Source organism: Genypterus blacodes, unplaced genomic scaffold (genome assembly GCF_046128005.1).
Source record: "Genypterus blacodes isolate CSIRO-AG114 ecotype Tasmania unplaced genomic scaffold, CSIRO-AGI_Gbla_v1 ptg000019l_1, whole genome shotgun sequence".
Lineage (NCBI taxonomy): Eukaryota > Metazoa > Chordata > Actinopteri > Ophidiiformes > Ophidiidae > Genypterus > Genypterus blacodes.
In genome coordinates this window covers 2,086,577-2,113,002 of record NW_027466832.1, presented here as the reverse complement: position 1 = coordinate 2,113,002, position 26,426 = coordinate 2,086,577, and the positions used below count along the sequence as shown (strand labels likewise).

The window sequence follows — 26,426 nt, the reverse complement described above, 5'->3', positions numbered from 1 at the left end:
ATATGGCAATGAAATGTTTATTTTGTTTTCTGTGTAAAAGAAAAAAATAATTACAAATTAACATTCAACATTCAGCAGCAGACTCCAACTTGTATACTGGCTGAGCAAAGACTGCAGACGTTTAGACATGAAGAGTCAGTGATGTCTGAGCGTGGAAGTGGAATGGGGCTCTGGCACATGCTTCTCAAGCCATTGAGGCAGACAAGAAAGGAATCAAGTAGTTGAGCATGGGAGTGGGTGCTACAGTACCCTCTTCATAAGGTTGTTCAGCCTTTTTCTTTAAAGGATTTGAAAAAAAAAAAAAAAGGGTTTGAGTCAGAACCCAGTGATCACATTAACAGAACACAGCACTCTGGGTAAAATATGACCTGCACCACTCATAAATCTCACGCATCAGCAGAACAGGGACTATCAGGGGCTAATACTGAGGCCAACATACAGCAAATGGTACAAATGGTTTGGAGGAACAAACAAGTACGTTTATTTACTTTTTAAGCAAAGTCAAAGGAGAAAAAAGTCTTTTCACAAAAAGAATTTTGCAACATTTGCACACTGAGGAACTTAGTTTGACTAAAATGCAAAGAGAAGAATGATAATAGAAATAATTTGAGCTGGCTGCAGTAAAGCTTCTCTGTGACAAATTGCTTTATGAACTGGCCTTACAGCGTCAGCAATTTGTGCTCCGAGTTGTTGTACGCACTAAATCTTGTGCGGGAAATTCTTAGCAAATTAAATAAACCTTCAACGACTAGTGCCCTGTAAAAATGTGCAGGTGGCACCCACAAGTTAGTGGACATATACAGTACACATGAAAAATGTGGCCCAAAGAATTGCAACTGACTCTACATATTATGGCAACCATACACAATGGAAAGAAACTGTCAACTTTTGCATACACATTCAGCCAGGTGTCATCAAATATTTCAGTCTGACTTGATTAGCGGGTAAAACATTTCAATAAATAGTAATAATAATAATAATCTATATTATTATTATAATGTAGGTAAAAAGAAAGAACTCAAGGCACAAATAAAAACTGTAATACTCAAATGTCATGATAAAAGTCCTGGCAAATCAAACAATGAATACGGTTCAGTACATGCCTCACCGGATACTATGGACCACCCATCAAACTGCTTCGAGAATCTGACTCCGAAAACTGTGGAAGAACGATCACAGCCAGAGACTCAGCATCATGAAACACAGAATCACATAAAAGAGACCAGACAGATTAAGAACCTCACACTGCCTGACCTAAAGTGCTACATGCAGCATGTTCTGGCCTCCGCATCTCCTCCACTGTCGGTTGACAAACCAGTCCGTTAAAACTTCCTAACCTCTTAACCTGCTAGATTTCTTTCATTTGTGATGGTCCCTTACTTTGTTGCCGTAGGTTTGGTTAAAAATTTCAGATTCTGTGGAACCTCATGCAGCCACAGGTGTGAGACTGAAACAGTGACCATCACATAGATCTGTGCGCTTTAGTTTGATTTGTGTAGAAGTCATCAGAACTGCATGTTTCATGCAGATTAACAAAAACAAACAAACATACAATAGATAGTAGATCTACACACTATGCCGAGAGGTCAAGTTACCACATGCACAAAAGAATCCAGATCTAATTTCCAGTCACTGAAGCGCTCCACAGCTGTCACTGCTTTAAGTCTCTAGTGTATGGCAAGAAACTGAGGGAACGAGAAGGAAAGAGCCGACCTCCCCAGTATGTACAAGGCAAATATAAATTGGTAGAGTCAAAAGGAAAATGTGACTGTATTTGAAGTTGGTGAAGGGAAACTGAAGTGAGTTGATGAAACACGCTGTTGTAAGAAAGAGGAGTTTTTTCCCGGTTGCCTACTGGTTGTTTCAGGTTCTGTTTTGTCAAAATAGAATTTTGACGGGTTAGCTGGGTTCAGATTTAGAACTCTATGCTCTGTGTTGAGGCAGGTCGGACGCTAATATGAAATCATCCAACTACACTAGCATTCAAATGTTACCAATTATGGTTTTGTAAGATTCAGCCCAATACACAAGATGGCAGGTTTGCATCAGGTTACATTTTCAGGGCCAATTCAGTCTCTGGTACCCACTCTGCCTCGTCAGCAATAGTTACCGACTTCCTCTATCTTATAGAGAACCTTTCCAAAGCCACAGACAATACTTGCGTTCTCAATCTGAGCCTGAAAGTAAAATCTGTCAATTATTACATACATCATATACTTTCTGCTATCAAACATCATTGCAGAAGTGCTGCACTGCAAAGTCATGGCTGAAACATCACGATGTCCGTTATCATTCAAAGAGCATTTTGAAGTATTTAGGAAGGAATTGTGGGCTTGGACATAGGAAAGAGGGCAATGACGACAGGTGAGAGCAACTCATGTCTGACATTTAGATTCTTGTTAACCTCCTACACATGTGTGTACAGGTAAACTCATGCAAAATGAAGTTGTTGTGTTTTTCTTGGAAAACAAACTTGACCAGCCATGACAAAACCTTTTACTTACATTTTTTAGGGACCTTGATACTTGTGCAATATTTAGGTGTTCAGAAAAAAATAAACATTAAAAAAAAACAGGTTTTCTTAAGGACACAGTATGCTTTCACCAATGCAGCCCATCTGACAGTATCTGAAGGTAAATGCCATTCTCCTCTTTCCAATTGCAAACCTCAGGAGGTGGAGAGAAACCTGCTGTCAAAGAGAGGGAAGGAGGTGATAGTGTGGCTGTGATAAAGCCATACATATACAAGGACTCAACAGGATTCCGTCACATTGAGTATACATGAAATGCTGTGTAATTGCGAAATGTACGTGGAGACGGCACACTCCCATTAAGATGTTTACATGCCCTATTAATCTGGTCTGCAGTCAAAAATCTACACAGGTCGGTTACTCTGACAAAGCATAGAAAAAAGATACTTGCAGTATAATCAAGTGTATGTGTACATATTGTGTGTCTCAACACTATTAATCATATAAATGTGGGAAACAGCATATACTGGGGGGGTAGGGGCGCTTAAAGAGAAAAATTTGGCCCTTCTTACTTTTCTCAAATGGCAGATGTGCAGTCAATGACAAATTTTGTTGTGCACAGACCCCTCCCCCTCCCCCTCCCCGAATTGGCTGGTGGAAAAGAGGTGTCCAACTCCATCACCTGCCAAACTGGTGTGTCAGATGAAGCAAACTGTGGCCTTAACTGCTACACAGGACCCTGCAGAGGGATCCAGATCACAGGAGGATTCATTCACAGTGGCTTAAAATGCTTTTGCAGTGCTTGTCTGACTATTAACACTTTGGTCATTCAAGACCAGGACACTATGATCATTTTTGTTCCCCAATACCCATTGACTGTGAGCAAAATCGCATAAACTGCCAGACAAGGTATTTATGAGCGCAAACAAAAAACACACACAGAAACCATGCCGTTTCAACACATTGTTTGCTCTAACCAACATCAGTGTAAGTCTTGTGAAAAGAAAAAATGATACTTGAGATGGCCCCATGTGTGAACAGGAATTTAAGCATGTGTATCATGTCTGTCTTTTGACAAACATGTTTATGCTACTGTCAGGTTTTATTTTGAGCCTTAAAGTCTGGACCAGAGCGCCACACCAAAGAGCAACAGACAAGATCAAATTGATGGCCATGACAGAGAATAAGAGAAAATATGGTCCAGGTGTAAAACGGCTATAGTTAACATACAATCAAAGGAACATTCATACATAAAACACATTGGCATAACTAGAAGCTATGTAGAGAACTGGTCAGAAATGTGCTTTTGTGTCTATGTTTTCAGTGCTCTAAGCTTTAAGATATTAAAGTTATCACTGCCCAAGATTCAAATAGTGCCATTCAAGAACAGCTTTAGCTTCAGCTGAGTGCAGCATCAGCAAAGGTTCTCTCATTCCGACGCCTCAAGGTTAGAAAAAAACATCAGACACACACAGCGTCCAGCCGGATTCCCATGCTTTAGTGCATGGTACAGTACAATGAAGAGCTTCGTCTTATGGTCCAGCACAGAACAGAGTAAAAAAATAAAAATACATCTAAGACAAAAATATACATCCAAATAAACTCACATTAGACCGGTGCCATGTACTGAAAGCATGTTCTCTAAACACAGTTCTGCCAGCAGCAGAACCATCAGAACGTTCCATCACGACCTCTTATGAGCGAGGAGAAGCCTCCTCTCTTCACACAGTGCACCTCAGAGAGAAATGCCTCTCCTTAAGACGCCTGAAGGCAAAATAAAACATACACATCTTCAACTGATGAAATAAGTTAAGCTTATTAGGAAATCGGATAAACAAAATAAAATTAAGGCATGCAAAAGATGCTGTCCAATCTTGAAATTTGGTTAGGTTTTTTAACGCCAAAGGTCCTATGCGTATTTTTGTTTGAACTTCTACCTGCAGGGAACACTCACTCCTATTTATTCTTATGAAAGAAGGTAGCTGCCAAAATAAAATTCAAACCAACTGGAATATCACTGTAATATGCCCCAGCATTAAAAGGCCGGTATGTACAGATCTGTGTTTGAGCTTCATGAGGCCAGTATATACATGTTCATGCGGATTCAGCAGCAGTGCAGCAAAACAAACAGCAAACACTTGAGTGACAGGAGTGCTTCAAAACATCCTGAATCAGAGCAAATAAATATTTAAATAAAGATGTCTATCACTAACAAATGTGTCAACCTCCAATCCCTTTCTATAAAAAGGCATACTGTCACATAACAAAATGATATGGTATTAAAAAATTATACAAATACTGTTGGCTTCAAAGATAACACTGGTACACCAGAAGAAAAGCAGGGCTGAGCCAGGCCGGGCCGGGCCGGGCCATGGTTCTGCCACATTAAGGCTTTGCAGTAAACATCAGAGCTGAGATGCTGTTTCCTCTGATCTAAACCAAGAGGAATGGAAATTTACTTAATAAGCCAGCTGACAAAAAGACATGCAGCATTACACACACACACACACACACACACACACACACACACACACACACACACACACACACACACACACACACACACACACACACACACACACTTAAGAAAACTGCCACTGCCTTGTAATTTTAAGATCATTTGGATTTCTTTTCTTGTCAGCATTAGACGGTGCGCTTCCCCCACCAGCCTATACCTCCACCCCTCCGAAACAACGCTGCCTCTGAAAGCCTGGGGGGGGGGGGGCTGGGCAGTTCAATAGTCTGCAATGGGGGCCAGCTCAGGGTACAGGTTCACTGTGATGTTCTTGTAGAGGCCGCTCAGGGAGATAAGTGGGCTGTAGTGGAGGTTGTTGAGGCCGTCCAGGTGTTGCCGCTCTTTGGAATACCTCAGAAGCTTATACCTATAAATGAAACATTTCATAACATTATGTACAACATCATATACAACAATCATCTCAATCCAGATCAGCACATCTCCCGCTGGCCACCCTTGATAACATTGCCATGATGTAGCATTTTAAAGGCAACCAACAAGGTGTATTACTTGTCGGGACTACTTTTGCTACCAGTGCAGCATTCACTAGTTTGTACTTGCCACTTGCGTTGAGCGGCAAACACATATCAGCGTGTGGGTGAAGTAATTTTAATGTTCTTGCATCAGTGGTTGTCAGTGTGGATTTCACCACACCAAAGCCTACTAACAAACAAAAGCAGAAAGGATACTCTGAGGACAGGTCAGTCGAGGGCTTTTCCCACATCCTCAAACAGTCAACTCAAATCAACCTTGTGGAGAGAATCTACCCTGACTGGGTAGAGATTAAACTGTGTGTACACAGATGTGTATAAGATATGTAAATATTGAAAAAGTTAAAGAAGAAAATCAGAATTGCAAATGGGAGTGTGTATTTTCTCAGCTGCGCTTGCAACGCATTTAATTTCTTCCATGTTCACTGGTTTCCCCCCATACAGTCCAAACATATAGTATGTACTGAAGGTGAATTGGAAACTCTGCATTACTTTAAGTGGGAGTGTGGATGTGAACACGTTTGTCTGTGTGTTGAATCCCTATGACAGGATGATCTAATACTAGAAGTTGAAGGTTCCAGCCCACAAAAACAGGATATCAGCACTGATGACACGGATGATATCCGCAACCAATCAATTAAGAAGAATTAACTAGTCTTTACTCTGAATAAAACAACAAAACAATTGCTTAGTTCATTTCACAAATGTGCTTTAAAAGACAGTACGAGTAGGCGTTGATGTAGTTTAATTAAAGATCCTTCCTTAAACACATTTAGTTTGATTTCCCTCCTTGACTATCAAAAACCTTAATCTAGGCACAGCGATCTTTCCTGAAAGACTGCATTTAAAAAAAGGAGGTTGAACTGATGGATTAAACAATGAAATGCAAGGTGTGACGTTTCCCTCTTGGTAATCGTTTATTTATGAATATATTCATCTTGCACAGACAGTTTAGTTCAAATAACTGATTCTCAAGTACTGTGGTTTGTTCATACCTGCCCAGGAACTGCACCTCTCCTCTGTGGTGGTGAGGAATTGACTTGTACTTGCCGATCTCGCCTTCTGGGCGTGTGACATTCAGACCAGCATAATGAACCCTGGAAGACAATAATGCAATTTCTGTTCAGATTCAATATTCTATTTAACCTAAACGCATAACTTAAAGGAGGGAGAAAGGGAATGTACTGTGCAGCTAAAATTAATCTTCAAGCCAATTTGGGATTACACATAGAGACAGAGGCAAATGAGAGGAGACAAAGAACTGTGTTAGGTTCTCAAATATGGTTTGAACAACCTATACATTTTTGTAAGCATCATCATTATACAGCCTAGAACACACAAATGCATAATTTCTACCAATCCAAACACCCCTTCAAAAAACCCAATCTCTGAAATAAATTGGAACTGACAAATGTAATTGCCATCTACCATTCTTTATTTAATATTGAATACAACTGACACTTTGCTTTTGATTTGTGTAACATATTAATATAATTTACAGTTTAATTATGGTATGTTTTTATGTTACATCGAAAAATCCAAACCAAAGTGGCATCCACCAGTCTTTATTCAATATTTAATAGAACTGACAATGACTTTTGTCAGTTGAAACTTTTTTCCAGAGAAAATTGCTTTTTCATTCTTGAAAACGCATTCTTGAATAGTGGCAACAATTTTAGCCACACTAAAGGCCTTTTAAAGGCAATTTCTGAGTTCCCTGTAAATTCTCCTTTAACAAGCTAACCTGTTCCATAAGTCGTCATCCTCTCCTCCCCAGCCCCAGAATGCATTCGGAAATCCATTAATCTTACGGAACTGCTCCACAGTGAGTCCACTGACGCCACCAAAGAACTCGCTGTATGGAACACTGGGGAAAAAGTAAACACGTGTAAAAATGTAACCCCAGAACAAGAAGCTATAATACCCCAATGACATGGATTGTATGCTAATGAGTAACAACACACAGAAAGTGACTTGAAGCGGTGCATCTTCTGATCAGAAGTGTCAACACAACTGCGCTTATGAGATCATCCCACTAGCTGTCATTTGAGTATAGACAGTTCTATTCTCTTGTCATTTCAACATATCTTTGATGGCTATGGTTGGTTGCTGTCACTCTATTTATTATCCCTTTGCCTTAATTCATATGTACATCACACATCCTTTCTCTTCACCGTTTTCATCTCTTATATTTCTTTTGTCTCTAGTTCTCTTGTCGTCCCTTCTGTATGTATAAAATGATCTTAAAAATGTACCATAGCTAAATACTGATGCAACATTTTCGATTTTTTTTTTTGTGATTTTGCCTCGGCAACAGACAAAATATTTTCCAGGTAATTGTCAATTCTGTGTGGAGTTTGTTTATAAATCTTGGACCACCCCTAAATCTTGATTTGTGAACACAAATGCAATCAAAGATTGCTGGTTAACATTATTCTAAGAATCAGAACAAAGCAAATTAACTACAGGTTTGAAAAAGGCCTAAGTTAGATGTTAAGACCTTCAATCCAGTTCGCATCGCAACAACATAAGAATAGTGGGTGTTCCCAAGGCCACAGCCGTTAACGTCACTGCTGTAGCCACCGGCTCAAGGACATGTTCAATCTGGATAAAAAGCCTCAAATTCTGTTAAATGTTTTTATGTTATAATGTTGATTTTTAAACTGTTTAATGTTTTAATCATGTAAAGCACATTGAATTGCCTTGTGTATGAAATGCGCTATACAAATAAATTTGCCTTGCCTTGCCTTGCCTTACTAGACCAGGCCCACAGAAGCACCCATCTCAAACCTTCTTTCCCTTTCCAAAAACCTTGAGCGTTTCATAGCTGGCCAGTTGACGTTCATCTGGCCAGTTGACGTTCATCTTAGCACACTGTTATTTGAGCCATATAAATCCAGTTTTAGGCCATATCATAGCACCGAAACCACTTTGACTTAAGTGATCTACTCCTTACTTCTGACTGTGGTGTAGCCTCTGTTGTCATCCTTCTCGATCAAAGCTTGGGTGTTTCTTGGTCTAGATCTCTCTATCAGGTAAAGTGTGGCACTCCAATACTCTTTTCAATTTACACGCTTCCACTTGGAAATCTGATCCTGTTTTGGCATATATTTCCCTTCTTATGCGGATGACACAAGTCTCCATAAAACACGATGATTATTCAGGGCTCTCTGACCTGGAATCCTGTCTTCTATCTGTTCAAGGTGGATGACAAAGAACTTTCTGCTCCTAAACGTTGATATGTTAATCTCAGGTTGACTGTCACTTCAGAACATCTTAATAAATTTTGATAACTGTCCCATGTTCCACAACCAAAGCAAATAACTCATGTGGAAGGATATTGATGTAAAATTATTAAAAACATGGACATATGTAAATAAAAGAAAAAAAAGAAAGGGCTGTGTGTACAAGTGCAGTGTAGAATGCTTTGGTGTTTTCCAAATCACGCTTCATCTGTAAAGCAGCATCCAAGTCCTCACTGGTGAATACCTTAATATAGATCTATTTTGTGTTATTAATGGAGGTGGATTTGACACCTTGTTTGCAATGCATGTGGCTGGTGTGGCAGGAGCATCATGATTTCTCTAGGTGGAGCCCAAAATCGAACAAAGAATCTTCTGATTCCAAGATGACTGCTCTACCATCTTGAGCAACATTGTCCCCAAACTAACCATTTTGGGAAACATGACTCTACTGAAGACAGTTATGTCTCTTTAAAAGCATGCATCTAAGACTGACTGACTGACTGACTTGCAAGGCCCCAAAAAAAAGCTCCAGGGGCGCCGCATCATGGCTGCCCTGCCCTCTGTAATGCGTGAGTGAGTGAGTGAGTCAGTGAGTGTGTGTGTAAATGGGGCCCAAGACCAATTTCAAATGATGTGTGACTGTGTGTGACTTCATGTGATCAGACAATCTTATCTTAAATCTCATATTGCAGAAAACCTGAACACCGAACAGTTCCTTTTTATCTTTTCATTTTATTTGACATCCCAGGCGGGCCAGAACGGGGTTGTATGGATGCGGGGTTGTGTGACTGCAGGGTTGGGTTGGGTCTGCGGGTGGGATGACCTCTCTGTTTTTTTTTTGTTTTACTCTTCTCTCCTTCTCTTTACCACAGCCTATGATGTGATTTGTAGAAGCCTACAATGCTGTTTGACATTATCCTGTAAAAACTGTATTTACCCTATGCGATCACACATCAACATCACTGATGCCATCCTGGACTCTGCGCTCACACTACTGCGCTATGTTCTCACAACCTCCAGCGGCCGTGAGTCAATCTACTTGTTCCTACTTGCCAATTTAAGGATGATCTATGCAAACATAAAAAATGCCTGATCTGAAATGCTTTATATGGAACCATGACAAAAGGAATGAACTGATTTGTGCTGCTTAAAAACACTTGTAAAAAACAATGTTAAAGGGCAGTGTTGCATATTTTGAAACTACAATTAGTTTTTGTAAACGTCATCTTCTGAGACACAGATAATGTACAATTTATATAGATAGTGATTAATGCTCATTTCTGGTACCCAGTAACCCCAGCCGCGGACAGACTCACATGTACATGTATTTGTCCAGCTTGGCAGCAAAGTGGCGCGGCATCTGACCACAGCCATAGTAGTTGCGATCGTTCTCAGGTATGTGGTCAACATCATGGAAGATCAAGCAATCCCAGTCCAAGTCCTTCATAGCCTCCAGGAAACCCACATTAAAGAGCATGGCTCTGTTGAAGGGTTGGCTCCCACTCTAACAGCAAACACATACATTATCCAGTGACTAATAATGCAAATGAGCTTAGATATATATATATATATATATACACATACACACACCAGATATATGGGTATACCATCATACTGTGATCCAGGTATTGATGAGCATAGTGATGAACCCTTTTCTCTTTATTTATATACTTGTACTTCAGGCAACAGAGTTCACTCTTGTTACATTGCATCTATTTTATTAGATTTTGTTTCAGATTGCATTAAAAGGAAGTGCATCAAACTGCAATGCTTTTGTTAGCTGAATGTCAGGGTTCAAATCACTCAAACAGATAATATGCCAAATGTTTACTAAGGCTAAAATAGACTAGTCTATAGTAAAATGTGTTCTTACCGGTAATAGACTAAACCAAGGTTAATTTGGAAGCAGACCGGGCCCACCAAGTTATGGCAGACTAGGGTTCACTTGTTTGGTGTGAGTGAACGTTTATCCTGTCGAAATGAAGTACTGAAATAGTTTGTCTCATGCACACCAAACAAAGGTCGAGAGAGCTCACCGCATTAACATTAGAAAACCGAGGCCGCACGTCAACATCTAACAACCAAACACAACAAAAGCAGTCCACAACACAATGTAGTTGTATGACAACGCAACAGAACTTAAACTGCAGGATACAGCGCACATGGAGGAATGGAAAACAAATAAAGTTAGTAGAAGCTATATTATTTTGATGATTGAATTCATATACAATCAAATGTATTTGTATTTGTAGTGTCAGGGTTTCAAGTTTCAAGTTTATTGTCAGTTGCACAGTAAAACACAGGGTCATGCTGTACATTGAAATTCTTTGTGACGAGACATCGACAGCAGCATATAGAAATTGAATTTAGTGCAAATTGTTCATTTGTGAAAAAGTAGTAAGCAAAAAAGAAAAATGGAATAAGACCAGACCAGATGATGACGGAGTGCAAAGTCACTGGTTGAGGAGCATGATGGCCTGGGGGAAGAAGCTGTTTTTGAGTCTGGTAGTCCGTGCCCGGATGCTTTGGTAGCGCCTACCAGATGGCAGAAGGGTAAACAGTCCATGTAATGGGTGGCTGTGGTCTTTTTCCGTGCTTTCCTAAGGCATCTTGTGTGATAGATGCCTTGCACTTGAGGATGCTCTTGACGGCACACCTGTAGAAGTTGGTACACCTCTTAGAGAGTTTTGGTAGACATGCCAAACTTCTTGAGTCTCCTTAGGAAGTATAGGCGCTTCTGGGCAGTTTTCACAGCCGTGACAGAATGTCTAGACCAGGTGAGATCGTCGCTGATGTGTACACAGAGGAATTTAAAATGGGAAACTCTCTCCACCTCAGCCCAATTGAAGTGAATGGGGGCGTGCCCCTCCTGCCGTTTCCTGTAGTCCACAATCATCTCCTTAGTCTTGCCAACGTGGAGAGAGAGGTTGTTTTCCTGGCACCAGGTTGTCAAGGCACCGACCTCCTCTCTGTAGGCGGTCTCATCGTTGTTGGAGATGAGACCCAGGATGGTGGTGTCATCAGCAAAATTATTGATGACATCGGAACTTCTTGTGGCCACACAGTCATATGTGAACAGGGCGTATAGCAGGGGGCTGAGTACGCAGCCTTGGGGGGCTCCAGTGCTCAGGGTCAGTTCGGAAGAGGTTAAGTAACCCATTCTCACCACTTGGGGCCTGCCCGTCAGGAAGTCCAGGATCCAGTTGCAAAGGGACGCTGAGGCCCAGGATCCTGAGCTTTGAGACTAGCTTGGCGCCCACAATTGTGTTGAATGCTGAGCTGTAGTCTACAAACAGCATCCTAACGTGTGTCCACCTTATCCAGGTGGGAAGGGTGGTGTGCACAGTCAGGGCAACGGCATCGTCGGTGGATCCCTTTCGCCGGTAGGCGAATTGAAGGGGGTCCAGGGTGTCAGGAAGGGTGGAGCAGATGTGGGTTCTGACTAGCGGTTCAAAGCACTTCATGATGGTGGATGTCAGTGCTACAGGGCGGTAGTCATTCAGGCAGGTAATGGCGTTTTTTTTGGGTACAGGGACTATGGTGGTCTGTTTGAAGCTGGTGGGAACTACAGACAGGTTGAGGATAGCAGTGAATACCCTCCCTAGCTCGTCGGCACACGCTCTGAGGACACGGCCTGGAATGCCGTCTGGCCCTGGAGACTTCCGTGGGTTTACCTTTTTGAAAGCTCTCATCCGACAGTCATGGTTAGGGACAGAGTGCAGTCGTCCTGGTCCTCAGCTAGCCTCACTGCAGGAGTGTTGTTGCTCGCCTGAAACCGTGCGTAGAAGGTGTTGAGCTCATCTGGGAGAGAGGCGGCGGGTGGGGCATCACTGCTATTCCTCCCCTCGTAGCCTGTGATGGAACGTAACCATTCCACATGCGTCTGGAGTCAGGGCTGTGGTAAACAGACTCCAGCTTTTCCCTGTAGGACCTTTTGGCATTCCTGATGGCCCTCTGGAGGTCGTATCTGGATCTCCTCAAGGCCTCCAGGTCCCCTGAGTTGTAGGCAGACGACCGTGCCAAGTGCTTAGCACGGGGGAGGGGTTTGTAGCTGTTCCGCAATTGGGAGTAGCAATGGTCGAGTCTGATCAACACGGGAAGGAAAGTTGATGTGCTGGTAATATTTGGGCAAAACTTTCCTTTGTAGCGGCCCACAACAATAAAAGCGCAGCTGAATTCCCGCAGGAGGTAGAAGGCGGTCCTTCGCGAATTCAGCTGCGCCATAAACACAGCTGTTTACATACCCCCAGGCAGACAAATCCTAACCATCCATTATACAGTTACATCAAAATTGAACTTGTAGTTAATATGAAGCCAAGCGGTCCTAAAAACAGGGAAGATGTTTTGCAATGTAAATTAAGTATGCTTTTTTTTTTTCTTTTAAGTTGATATACTGTAGTTTTAATATTTCTATTGGCAGAACAAAAAATGTTGTAGCCTACGTTTTTTTAATTTTTTTTTATAATACAAGACAACTCACATTTGTTTTTTAAGGCATGTATTGTCAATATTGTGGAGCCAATCATGGATCGATTTTGGACAAGTTTGCGCCTCCTCTTGAAACTGCTTTCAGATTTTGGCACATTTTTAACAACATGGTATGTCTCCAAATGCAAATGCCAAATTTGACATAAACCCCTTACCCTTTATCAGATTATATGCAACTCATGATAGAACAACCCAAAGCTGACCATGGTACAGCTGCGCTGCTAATTGTTCAATTACATTTCAGCTTCTAAAATTGGGTCGCTTTGTCCAATAATGGATGTGATTCCTACACTGGTTAGATGTAAATGCCCTCAAATTAAAGATAAACAACATTCTGTGCTGTGTGGACAACCAAAATAATGGCTTTGTCTAACTGTAATTCCTAAACGCAGCCATGATGCAGTTAACTACATCATATTCGTCATATGTATTGTAGATGACCTCTTTTCATCGTTCTTCAGGCCCAGGAGCAGTGCCAGATGATGAATCAGTTGATGAATTTGATTGATGAGTCTGCCAAATTTCCCTTTTTTTGGCTGCAACCAAACACATATTTTTACAAGCCCAATTCACATGCCAAAAAATGCCGTCCAAGCACTTGACAGAAAACAGACAAAAGAAATGCTGTCTCAGTTCTTCATTTTAGAAAAACAGAACAGAGTTCATCAACTGCAATTATGAGGTCATCAAACTGGTGGCGGGCATCTGCAGACACTGGAAATGCAGACATGCTTGACATGTAGCTCACATGGGCAATCAATATATAGGCAGGCACCAGAACCACATAAACATACCTAAACGGAACACTTGAATAACCCAAAATGTTCTCAACAGCAGATTATGACAAATTATAACCATAATTAAAGTCCAAGTAACACAGGGCAATTTTTGGCAACAATTCAACAAAAAACACATCTATTCAGCACACAAATATTTGTCTCCGGTAAACTCATAACATTGTTGACTGTTTACACCGTTCCACTATGGTTAGTAATGATACAAATTGTGCAAATTAATAGAGAGTTGAAGTGCTGATCCTAACATCACAGTATATCGTCCCATCAATGAAAATATTAGAACTATATATCAACTTGTAAATAATCACTACTACTCTTGTTCACACTTGCCTAATACTTCATTTACATTAGAAAATAGAAATCATTACATTACATTACATTACGATCATTTGGCAGACGCTTTTATCCAAAGCGACTTACATTACATTACCACCCTTCGCAGAGGGGGGAGCAATTGAGGGTTCGGTGCCTTGCTCAGGGGCAACTCGGCAGGGGTTCGAACCGGCGACCCTCCGGTTCCCAAGCGGAAGCACTACCCACTGAGCAAATCCCTCCCGGTTTTTACTTCCGCTGGGCTTCATATTGACTACAACAAGTTACATTTCTATATAACAGCTATATTGGACAGTTAGCAACCCTGACACTACAAATACAAATATATCCGATTGCATACAAATTCAATCATAGCTTAAGCTAAAACATACTTACTTCAAGTGTTTTCTTTTCCCACAGGTGCGCTGTATCCCGCCGACAAAGTTCCGTTGGGCTGTCATACATTTCTGTTGCGTTGTTGTCATTTCCTTTGTGTTTCTTTGATTTGCAGAGTTTCAATTAATGTTGGGTGTGTCTCTTCAGATTCAGGTATGTACGGTCTCGGTTTTCCTATGCATACGGGGAGCTCTCTCAGCCACCGTACAAAGGTGTTAAGGTAAATTAGCAATTTCCTACATTGTACATAATGCTTTTCAACAACCACCATAGAATGAGGTTGGAATACAATTTTAAGTAACACACACACACACACACACACTCACAAACAATGAGTACCTGTTCAATGACGTAGAAGGCAAAACGTAGACGTTGTCTCTGCAGCATTGGGATGAGGTGTTGGAAGAGGATTGGTAGATGTTCATGCCGGTTTCTAAATGGAATCAGGATGGCCACCTACACCAGCAGCAAAAACACTACAATAAGAATGGAGTGTAGCCACACATGGTCTGTTTGGTTTCTTTGTCTATATCTTTGTTATATTATTTTATTTTCATCCTAGGCATACATTTTGTTTTCAAATGATTGTCAGGTAATTTACATCTGAACTTCATGACTGACATTGCTCGTCAGTTGAAAGCATTCTCGGGGTTAATAGTCATTCATTTGCCAGGTCTGTAGGCCCCAATACAGAATGGCGTCGTCTGATCCCAAGATGTAAAAGAAATTCAAGTATATGGGCAAGATGGACATGAGAAAAAAAAAGTTTTTGTTGGACAAAGCAGCAGAATGGAATTGGAAAAAAAAAAAATTGAGTGAAATTACAAATGAGAGCACATGAGGAAAGCAGCTGTCACTAAGGGATTTAAGTGTAATTATCGATAAGTTATCAATAAAAACAGTAAATCAGAGATATGAAAAGGTTGTGATTGTGAGTTATTTCATAGCACCTTCTCTATGGTGTATAAACGTCTATATAATAATATAATATAATAATGAATTCACATCTGTAACGAAGAGTGTGCTCACATTGGTTTGTGCAATATATAACACCTAAAACTAATAAAATAGCCAAACACACCTTCCAGCGAGGTCTGCAGTCCTTAGGTTTCCAATGGCCTCCAAACTCGATGTCAAACAACTTAGAGAACTTCAGCTCCATCTCCTCCATGGGGATCTCTGTCATGTTAACTTCCATTACACCCTCTGAAGAGAGAGAAAGAGAGAGAGAGAGAGGCCCATAAAGAGTCTTGCTGCAAATGTTTTTCTAAACATCTGATTAATTAAATCACTTCAGTACAGGAATGTAAAATACCTTATATAATAAGAACACTGCTGATGTGGAAACGCTGCATTTAAGTGGCGGGATGCCTTCACTTCGCAGGTCACAAAATCGTCATGCATTGAGGGAAATGTAGTTTATGGACAACGCACGCTTAAAAGCGGCATAGACGTTTATTTTGCTCTTGCAGGCCGCATAAAATGACATGGCCTTGAGTTTGACACCTGTGCTTTAAACAGATTGCCAATTATCTGCTTAAAATAAGAAGTTTTTAGTTTATCATTATATCAGTGTGGGAATTTGTGATTAATTTGGCATTAAGTATACGTTCTTAAATTATACCAGGCTAGATTACACAAACAGGGCGCTATATTGCTTAAGAATAACCACTGGCCAGATTACACGCATTCTACGGCACATACTGAGAGCGGTTGGATAGTGTAAACTGATTGACGTAACACTCAGTGACATGACTGTATATATTGTACATGTGTGTTTAATAGCTATCTACTATCTACTTAATAACAACAAGCGTGTTTAATAAGTTAGACCCACAAATATTCTATTCATTCTAATTGAATGAATTCCCACCAGAGTATACCAGAATCACAATATACCCTTCGTATATGTCAGGAAGCAACGAGCAGATTAACGCAACGTTACTACGCGGGAGCATCCTTTAACGAGTGACTCCTTGAATTGTTCGTTGGTTTGACTTAAATAGAAGCTGAGCAGGTGGTCGTAAATTAAACGTGAAATGAAACTATTTATCCTGTGAAGTTATTGTTTATCCTGTCTTGGTCCTGGTCTCCAGCTGGGTATGACGGGCAGTAGCTGGGGTGGCAGCAGCTCAGTCCATAGTGGACTCAGCTAGGAACCGGAGGGTCCCAAGTGGTCAGTAGTGGTCAATCCTCTTTTGGAAGGCTAAGATGTGTTTTATAATTCATATTTCTACCGATTAATTGGACAAAACCTTAATTCAAAACTTACTTTTCAAGATAGAACGCATTACACTAGATCTCTAGAGTGTCGATTACAAGCCTGACTGCTGAACCTTGAAATCTCAGGCAGGAACCGGATGTCATGCCTCATAGCTATCTCAAACAACATCTGATCTGGGTGTGCGAGACAGCATTTAAAAGCGCAGGAGCGCCACTAGGTATTGTATGAAACAAACGTCGATCAAAACGCCTAGAAGAGAGAATCAAGTTCATGGGAAATGATTGGTCTGCTGTTCAACATTTCTCTTAGTCAGACCAGTATGTGTTCAGTATGAGACCAGCTGAACTCTGATCTCTGTGTAGATTGGATTGGAGGTGGTAAGGGTGAAAATATTCCTGTTTCAATCGCTTCCTCTATTCCTTACGAAACTCTTCTTTGACTCTTTAGACAAAATGATCAGCGCCTTCACCTGGGGTGCGAAGCCTCCAAGGATCCGCAAACCACTACTACAAAGATGTAAGTTCAGTGGGGGTCTCGCCCTGCCAAATCTCCAATCCTATTACTGGGCATTCCACATTGACAAACTCCGCTACTGGGTGAATTCCCCTGAGCTACCTTGGTGCAGGCTTGAAGCCCAATCGTGCTCCTTCCCCTCCTCCGCCACTGCCCTGATCTACTCGTCCCTCCCAACCAAGATCTCCCAATACACTAAGAACCCCGTTGTTCGTTATACTCTAATGATTTGGTACCAATTCAGGAAACACTTTAAATTCGTAAACGCCTCCCCCCTGGGTCCAGTACGCAACAACCACCTGTTCCCGCCTTCATTCTTGGACTCTTCCTTCTCAGCATGGCAACTCCAAGGCATACAATGTTTCCTTGACCTGTACTTTGATGGCAGTTTCAACAGCTTCTCCAAGCTGTCAACCCAACACAGACTACCTGCTAACCAATTATTTAAGTACTTGCTTAGGACACTTTGCCTGCAGCCAATTCCAAAACTTCCCCTCCCCTCCCCCTCAACTCATGTGGGAAGACCTGCTATCGTTCAGGACTCCCCCAAGTGGGACCATATCTGAGATTTACAGCCGTATTCTGGACCTCGGGACCTATCTAACCCGAAACACGGGCTGCTTGGGAGACTGAACTCAAACTCCATCTGGACATAGACTGGTGGGACGATATCATACGCAATCTGCATTCTGCCTCATCCAGTGCCCATCTCGCTCTCATCCAGTTCAAGGTCGTGCACAGGGTCCACTTCTCTAAATCCAGATTGGCCGAAATGTACACAGACGTAGATGTAATAGATGTTCGATGCCTCACTGTAACTAAAGCCACATGTTTTTTCTTTGCCCCAGGCTCTTCAACTACTGGGCGGGTTACTTCAACACACTGTCCACCATATTGGGAATACAAATTCAACCCTCCCCTTATATTGCCATCTTCGGTACTCCGTATGACCTACACCGTTTTAACACCCCACAAAAGGAAATCATCATGTTTACCTCTTTGCTTGCCAGGCGACGCCTGCTCCTACATTGGAAATCCCTCACCCCTCCCTCTATTTCACAATGGCTTAAGGATACAATGTACTTTCTTAGACTCGAGAAAATCAAATGCACTATGAGGAACCACACTGATAAATTCTATCAGAGATGGCAACCTTTCCTCTCCTATTTCACAGATCTACAGGCTATGCCAGACCAGTGACTGATTACCAGAACACAAATCAGTTCCTTTTTATTTTATCATTTTATTTTGCATTTCACAACCTTCCTCCCCTCTCTCTTTCTCTCCCTCTTCTCTTTCTATATAAAAAATGATCTCCAAAATTCCCTACACCTGTATGCACAATGTCATGTACAATATCTGCTTCAATAAAAACAAATTGCAAACAAAAAAAATAGATGTGAACAAACTAAAGCAAACATTTACTGTGACATGGTCCTGACCTTAATCACCATATAACCAATATAAAGTTATTGAATTATTGGTTATAAGATATAATATTAAGCTCTATTTGAAACAGGCTATGCGTTTTTGTGTGTTTACTTACTCATAGAAGGTAATCGCTCAGGGCAGGGGAGGTTCTGAGTGTAGGTGAAGTTCTCAGGGAGGTATGTGGTTGGCTGGACCAAGAATTCACTGGAGTTACTCCCATCAGGATAGTCTGCAGCAAACACAACAGACATCAGACGTGCTACAAAAAGCAGGACAGCGTGGGTGTGGATAATTGGTCGACAAGTTGTACTTGATGCCATCTTAACACCATTCAGTCTTGCCGAGTTGAAGAACCACTACCAAAAAAAAACACAGGCAGTTAGAAGCTGCCGTGCAAGGCGGAAGCCCTTGCTCCGGAAGCGGTACTTTATGGCTCGACTGAGGTTTGTTGCTGTCACATGGACAAAGAAAGGCCTTCTGGAGGAAAGTTCTGTGGTCAGATGAAACAAGAATTGAGTTGTTTGGCCACAATGACCAGAAATGTGTGTATAGCAGAAGAAGGTGAGGCCTTTAACCCAAAAACACCAAGCCTACAGTCAAGCATTGGGGTGGTAGTAATATGCTCTGGGCCTGTTTTGCTGCAAATGGAACTGGTGCATTACAGAAAGTAAATGGAATAATGAGGAAGGAGGATTACCTCCGAATTCTTCACGAGAACCTAAAATCATCAGCCAGAAGGTTGGGTGTTTGGACGAAGTTGAGAGTTCCAACAGGACAATGACCTCAAACACACGTCAAAAGCGGTGGAGGAATGGCTAAATCAGGCTCAAATGAAGGTTTTAGAATGGCCTTCCCAAAGTCCTGACTCAAACATGTGTACAACGCTGAAGAAACAAGTTCATGTCAGAAAGCCAACAGATTTAGCTAAACTACACCAATTCTATCAAGAGCAGTTGTCAAAGGTTTTACCAGAAGCTTGCCAGAAGCTTGTGGATGGCTACCAAAAGTGCATAACTGAGGTGAAACTGGCCATAGGACATGTAACCAAATATTAGCATTGCTGTATGTATACTTTTGACCCAGCAGATTTTCAGTAGACCCATAATAAAGTCATAAAAGAACCTAACTTCATGAATGTTTTTTTGTGAAAAAGAACTATGTGCTTCAATCAATCCATCACAGAAAAATAAGAGTTGTAGAAACTGTTGGAAACTCAATACTGCCATGACATACATGTTCTTAATAAGTGTATGTAAACTTTTAACCACAATTGCAACTCATCTTATAACCGTTTCTGCCAAGAAACTCCAAGATCTCAGCAGGCAGGCCCTGCTCAAGTTGCTCCACCAACAAAGTCCATTGATATAGCAACACCACCAGAGACAAGCATGCCAATAACATTTAGCAACACTGCTATGAAACTAGTGGCTTGCGCGTGTGTATCCACTACTATAGCACTCACCTGTGCCATTGATCGTACTGTTCTTGTTGGTGTACAATCGGATCATTTGGCCAATGGTCCTGACATTGTCCCTTAACATGATGCCCTGAGCCTGCACCATGAAGAAGTATGTGTTGGCTGAAAGAATAATGGAAAGAAAGAAACATAGGTGAGAAAATGTAGACAAGTCAAGCTTCATGCAGAGATCAAACTCTGACATTGTCGTTAAATCATGACAACTACTAACTACTCTACTCGGCAGTTACTAACACTGAGAAGTATAAATTAGCAATACTGTTGCAAAATCTCACATACAGGCTCTATTATAGTTCTGTAAAAAAGAGTTCTGTGAAAAAGAAGAAAAGCACACCAGCTGTACGTGAGATTGTAGGCTAATGGCCACAGTATGCTTCAATCAACACAGTCTGACGTGGTTGGCGATCATGATACGATTAAAGAAAATATTCATTTTTATTTTAGCCTGTAGCCTGCTTGCTGTAGTTTATACATAGACTGACTCAAGGCTGTGTAATACACATTCTGGTACCAGTATTCTGTTGGTTTGTGGAATCAATCATTTGCTTGCAATGTGTTAAGAATTACACAACAATATATGAAGTCTATTTTAATGTATTCATTGCATTTAAACAAGACAATTTCCTTTGACTTTCCATGTATTTTGTGTTTTCCAACCATTTTACTAACATATACAATGCTTGGGCTCATAAAAATGAAAATGTAGCCATGTTGATATCCAGAACCTTCACCAGTCACCATACCAGCTAATATGTTTGGGTGGAGTTGGAGCTGCTAAAGGGTGGCACAAGTACTTTTTCACACAGGCCTAGCTGTGTTACATATCCTGTTTGTTTCTGTAAATACAATTATCATTTAAAACTTATATTGCTGTTACTTGCCTTTGTTCTATGGTTGTTAGATTTAGTTGAACGTCTGACATAATGTAGTTTATTATGGAATACACAAATAGTAGAAATCAGGAGGGAGTAAAATAACCTTTTCACATCTCTGTATATCAAATCAAAGAAGTTAGTTACATGAGGAGTTAAATTGATTGTCGTCACTGACTGGAGCAGCTAAAAGTGCATTCAGGACAAAGCAGCCATGTAACACTGGCCCTCCTCGCTATTATCACAGAGCAGGACATCCCTCAGGGACCTGGGCTAATTTCTGAACATTAATAATGCACAGTCTACACAAAAGCATGTTTTGTTGACTCGATTACTAGGATAATATTTCTGACTATTTTCAATGAGTCAGTTTTGTTTTTTAAATCCCATCCCAACAGAATTCTCTATCTTGGCAACTAAGACCACATCCACAACAACACAGATACATTTTGAAAAGACACTTGAACAGAGTTTGCAAAAGTATGTAGCCTAAGTCACACCAACTTCAGAGGGGATGTGAATCGGTAAACAGGACAGCGCTCAAACATGATAAGTCTTATCTTAAGCCCACAGTGTGCTTCAGTGGTCTCTGGAAGGCGAGGCTTAATCCTACCAGTATTACCATCATGAGGAGGGGAGTTTCATTTTTCATTGACCATTCACAGCCATTGATTATGAAAACAGAGATAAATGATTAACAATAACAGATGTTACTTCATCTTTTTGCACTTTCCCACACAATTACAAATGTACATGTAATGTTTTACACCACACATGTTCACTTTCTTTTCTCTCTTATCTCCATTCCAGACAGTGAAGGAGGGGGGTGTGGGCACACTTTTGTACTTTTGCCAGGTCAGGCTACAAGTAATTATTGTCTTCATTAATGTTTTAAATAGTGATTGCTTTTTTTGTTATTTCATAATGGTAGATAAATTCAACACAAACTCTAGAGATTTCCAGGTGATCTTAAAAAATGTTTTCATTATACTGATTTCAATATTTAAAAGAGAAAAAAAGCAGACCATCATACTGAAAAAGCTGCAGAGGGTGGTACCTACACCTGATTAAAATGATTGATTATTACAATGGACTGTTTCAGCACCATGATGAACACCTTTGGTTAGGATGCAGCATCGGGTACAACCCAGACCAAACAATACAAAGCAGACGCAAAAGAATGTTAAATCAATTAATCTAACCCTAAATCACTTTACACCCATTATCCAACATAACATGCAGGCCAATAAAAGTCTGGATCAGATTGTGCTGGGACACCCTTCAAGCCACTGTGCTGTACCTGTCACCAAACAACCATTCCAAAATAGCATGTAATCATCACAGCAATGTGGCAACAAAACCTGAAATCCATAAATACCAACCTGGCAAAGCATCAACACAAACAGTAAGCACCACTAAAGAGTCTTGGAATACATATTCTGCTTTGAAAGGACTCAATCAAATTTTGACATGTATTTTATATCTACACAATGCTGATTGCGGTGTTCCTTCCACATTTCAACAGTCTGGTCATAGCGCAGGAAGGGTATTCAAATATTATACCATCAGACCTGTATTGTCTTCATGGCAAGAATCTAGTGACTTCTCACACCAGACACACTATGTGGTTTTATTTAATATTACCAGTGTGTAGAATTAACTACTGCAAGTCTGTCAGCCAATGGTAAGGGAATGACCAAATTGTACAAATTTTTTTAGGATGAATAGATGTACCAGTTTCTCAGTTTGGGATCATTAAAGTATCTATCTATCTCTATCTAATGAATATGATTTTGTAATCCTGGGAGCCTATAAATGTGTATCCTGTGTCCCATGCATGCCATATCATTGTTTCATACAACACATTGTATGGGATAAACACTGAAAACTTAAATGCGCCTCACTAGATGGATACTGCACTGGTGCAGTGTATGCCCACCTTTCCTTTCCAAGTGGCTCATTCATTCACAAGCAAGCAAAGCCTGAAAAGCAACATCAAACTAACCGAATGAGGTTGTTATATATGCACACACGGCAATACTCCGTTTACTCTTGGCCAACCAAGCAGCGCATATCCAATCAAGTTAAGCCAGAAAAATGACATGGGGAAGGTTTAAGTGGCTGTGGGGCTACTTAGCCTGCAGGTTCACATTAGCTATCCACATGATCTTAGTGTGGGCTGTGACAGAGGCTGGAGTGAGAGAAAATCCTACCATAATCACTTTAGCCGTTACCCTGTAAATAAGTTGGCGTAAAGGTTTTACCTTAAATCAATTTTAACTAACCAATTCCAGGAGACGCATAAATGAAGTAGAGACAAGTGGTGGACATGGAGAAGAAAAATATGAAGGCCAAAAATGATCGGTTGGACCTTCGCAGCAGTCGCCTCCAATTCACCATTTTGGCTTAGGCCCTCTTCTCTTTGCCGATATGAATCCCATAAAATGCCCTTTGGTTTTAAAAAAAGGTCCTCGTTTTGGTTCCCAACAGCGTGAATGTTGCGGTCCTGGAAAAAGTGCACCGTCAAGCCCCTGGATGTGCGCTACTGCTAGCGGGAGTAGCCGGACCGCTTCCCCTGCCAAGAAAGGTCCAAATGGAAAAAGCAGGCGCGTGGCGTTAATATCAGGCAGCAGCGAGCCCCGCGGACCACCGCCGGCCTGCCATGTTCACAAACGTCACCATACGGCCAAATACTAAGCTATAATACTTAGTTACTTCAGAACGGTCTTGGTGAATCTTCCATGGTGTGCGTGTCGCCACTGAGGCTTTTTTATCGATAACACTGAAGGCTGCTGGTGGAGGGGACCGGTGTGCCTGCTGCCAGTCTGCTCACAGCCGGTCGGGTCGGCGCTCTACTTCATCTAAGCACGGATCCCGGTGTCCATCAGAGTACGCGGGGGGCCCTGCAGTGATTGCGGACCGCAGTGCCACACACCAGACATCTGCACGTGATGGAATTTGATTGAAATCTCCAATATAAAAAAAAAAGATGTTTGGCTCCTTTTCATTTTCTGCTGGCACCACAAACACCGTTTCCGGTGGGCGTAATACCTTCTCGCATCGCCATGGAAACCGAAGTTCGGATACTGCAAGGAATCAAGAATGTTTTCCACCAGCAGGAGGCGACGACACAAACAAGGGGAGTGTAGACAGACAGACAGGCAGACAGACAGACAGACAGACAGACTCAGAAAAAAGATAAACCTGACATAACAAACGAACACACATCACAGTTTGATTTGTTATTTTTCACATTTAGATTACATTTGGGTAATATGGATGGTTTATTGTCACATTTTACTAAAAGCCATTTGCAAAACAATGGGGTCTACTTTACAGAGAGCGTTTCATAAATGATATTTAAATCCTGACACACGTGATAACCACCATTGTGGACTATTAGAAAATGTAATAATAATTAATTCTACTTCAGGAAGTTGCATGTGAGGCGAGTGTAATAGCAGGGGGACTGAATGTTGTACAAGGTGGTGCTGTCCTTATTAAAGACTCTTTTTTCTCTTTCAATCGCTTCACATCATCATCACCATTTTGGGCTTGTGCCCAACAAGATGGTGTGTGCAAATGAGAGCAATTCAGTACTGTTCATTCAGTACTGGCCAAAATAGCTGGACTTCATGAACAATCACTCAGAAACAAAACTCTTAACAGCCTTGTGGCTTCAAAGCTCTATTTGGCCAGTGGGGAAGAAGCTACAGCGCATAAAGGCATTTGCTCTTGGTACCATTGGGTGTGTGAACCTGCTGATGGACAGTGCAGGAGAGGAGGAGGAGGAGAGTTGATACCTTTGTAGCAGATGTGATCAACCAAGGTAAAGCAAGTGCTACCCAGAACAGTCTTATAATGCCAGAGGAAGTTGAATCCAGGGTACGAAGCACCCTTTCCTGCTACCTTCAGACCAAAGAGATTAAGGCAGTGTAGGCAATGTTGCATGCAACTTATGAAGTCATATGGTGAACTCAATTTTGTGAAGTGGTTGATTTGGTTCACTATAGAGACATTACAAGAGGTTGCTTAAGGTCTCTTCATCCTCAAACTGGATCTCTTTTCGGAGAAGCAGAGCAACAAATATAATAAGCCTACATACAGCTCTGGAAAAAATGAAGAGACACTGCATAATAATCAGTGTCTCCGGTTTTACTATTTATAGGTGTATGTTTCAGTACATTTTTGATGTATCCTATGAACCCCTGACACCATTTCTCCAAAATTCTAAATCAAAATATTGTCATTTAGAGCATTTATTTGCAGACAGTTATAACTGGTCAAGATCACAAAAAAGATGCTGTGTTTTCAGACCTCGAATAATGCAGAGAAAACAAGCTCATATTTATCAACAACACAGTACTAATGATTTTTAACTTTTAACTTTAACTAACTATTCTTAACTGAGTTTAGAAATCAATATTTTGTGGAATAATCCTGATTTTTATCACAGCTTTCATGCATCTCTTCATGCTCTCCACCACTATTTCATATTGATGGTGGGGGACTTAATGCCACACCAGGCACAAAAATGCAAGCAGTTTGGCTTTGTTTGATGACTTGTGACCATCCATCTTCCTCTTGATCACATTCCAGAGGTTTTCAATGGGGTTCAGGTCTGTAGAATGGGTTGACCATGACAGGGTATTGATCTGGTGATACTCCATCCACACCTTGAGGGACCTGGCTGTGTGGCATGGAGCATTGTCCTGCTGGAAAAAAACATTCCTCAGAGTTAGGGAACATTGTCAGAGCAGAAGGAAGCAAGATTTCTTCCAGGATAACCTTGTACGTTGTTTGATTCATGCAGAGCAAAGACAAATCTGCCCTATTCCAGCCTTGCTGAATCACCCCCAGATCATCACTGCTTGGCCACCAAATTTGTTGTTGTGGCAACTACAGGGGAATAAAGTTGATGTGCCATGCAATGAAGCTGTGGGAAAGAGTAATAGAAACTAGGCTACGGACAAAAGTGAGCATTTGTGAACAGCAATATGGCTTCATGCCAAGAAAGAGTACCACAGGTGCAGTATTCGCTTTGAGGATGTTGATGGAAAAGTACAGAGAAAGACAGAGGGAGCTTCATTGTGTCTTTGTAGATCTCTAAAAAGCTTATGACAGGGTACCGAGAGAGGAACTGTGGTACTGTATGAGGAAGTCTGGAGTGTGGTGGAACCTGCTCTTACTGTTAT

At 41.2% G+C, this 26,426-nt stretch overlaps 1 protein-coding gene across 1 annotated transcript; it reads right to left on the bottom strand.

The window, feature by feature from the left end:
• Positions 1-24,176, bottom strand: b4galt6 (UDP-Gal:betaGlcNAc beta 1,4- galactosyltransferase, polypeptide 6). The gene is made up of 9 exons (XM_076141655.1): positions 23,517-24,176; positions 20,345-20,461; positions 18,998-19,111; positions 15,796-15,920; positions 15,054-15,170; positions 10,038-10,225; positions 7,221-7,343; positions 6,472-6,573; positions 1-5,352 (listed from the first exon to the last, which is right to left on the bottom strand). Exons 1-9 carry the CDS (start codon positions 23,629-23,631, stop codon positions 5,205-5,207), a joined length of 1,149 nt encoding a protein of 382 aa, XP_075997770.1. The 5' UTR covers positions 23,632-24,176; the 3' UTR covers positions 1-5,204.
• Between the last annotated feature and the right edge of the window lie 2,250 nt (positions 24,177-26,426).

Coding starts and splice junctions, on each gene's coding strand:
- b4galt6 (XM_076141655.1), bottom strand. CDS start 23,631: ATGGTGAATTGGAGGCGACTGCTGCGAAGGTCCAACCGATCATTTTTG. Junction 15,171..15,795: donor ACTGCAGACCTCGCTGGAAG/GTGTGTTTGGCT, acceptor CTGCTGGTGTAG/GTGGCCATCCTGATTCCATT. Junction 5,353..6,471: donor GAGGTGCAGTTCCTGGGCAG/GTATGAACAAAC, acceptor TTTCATTTATAG/GTATAAGCTTCTGAGGTATT.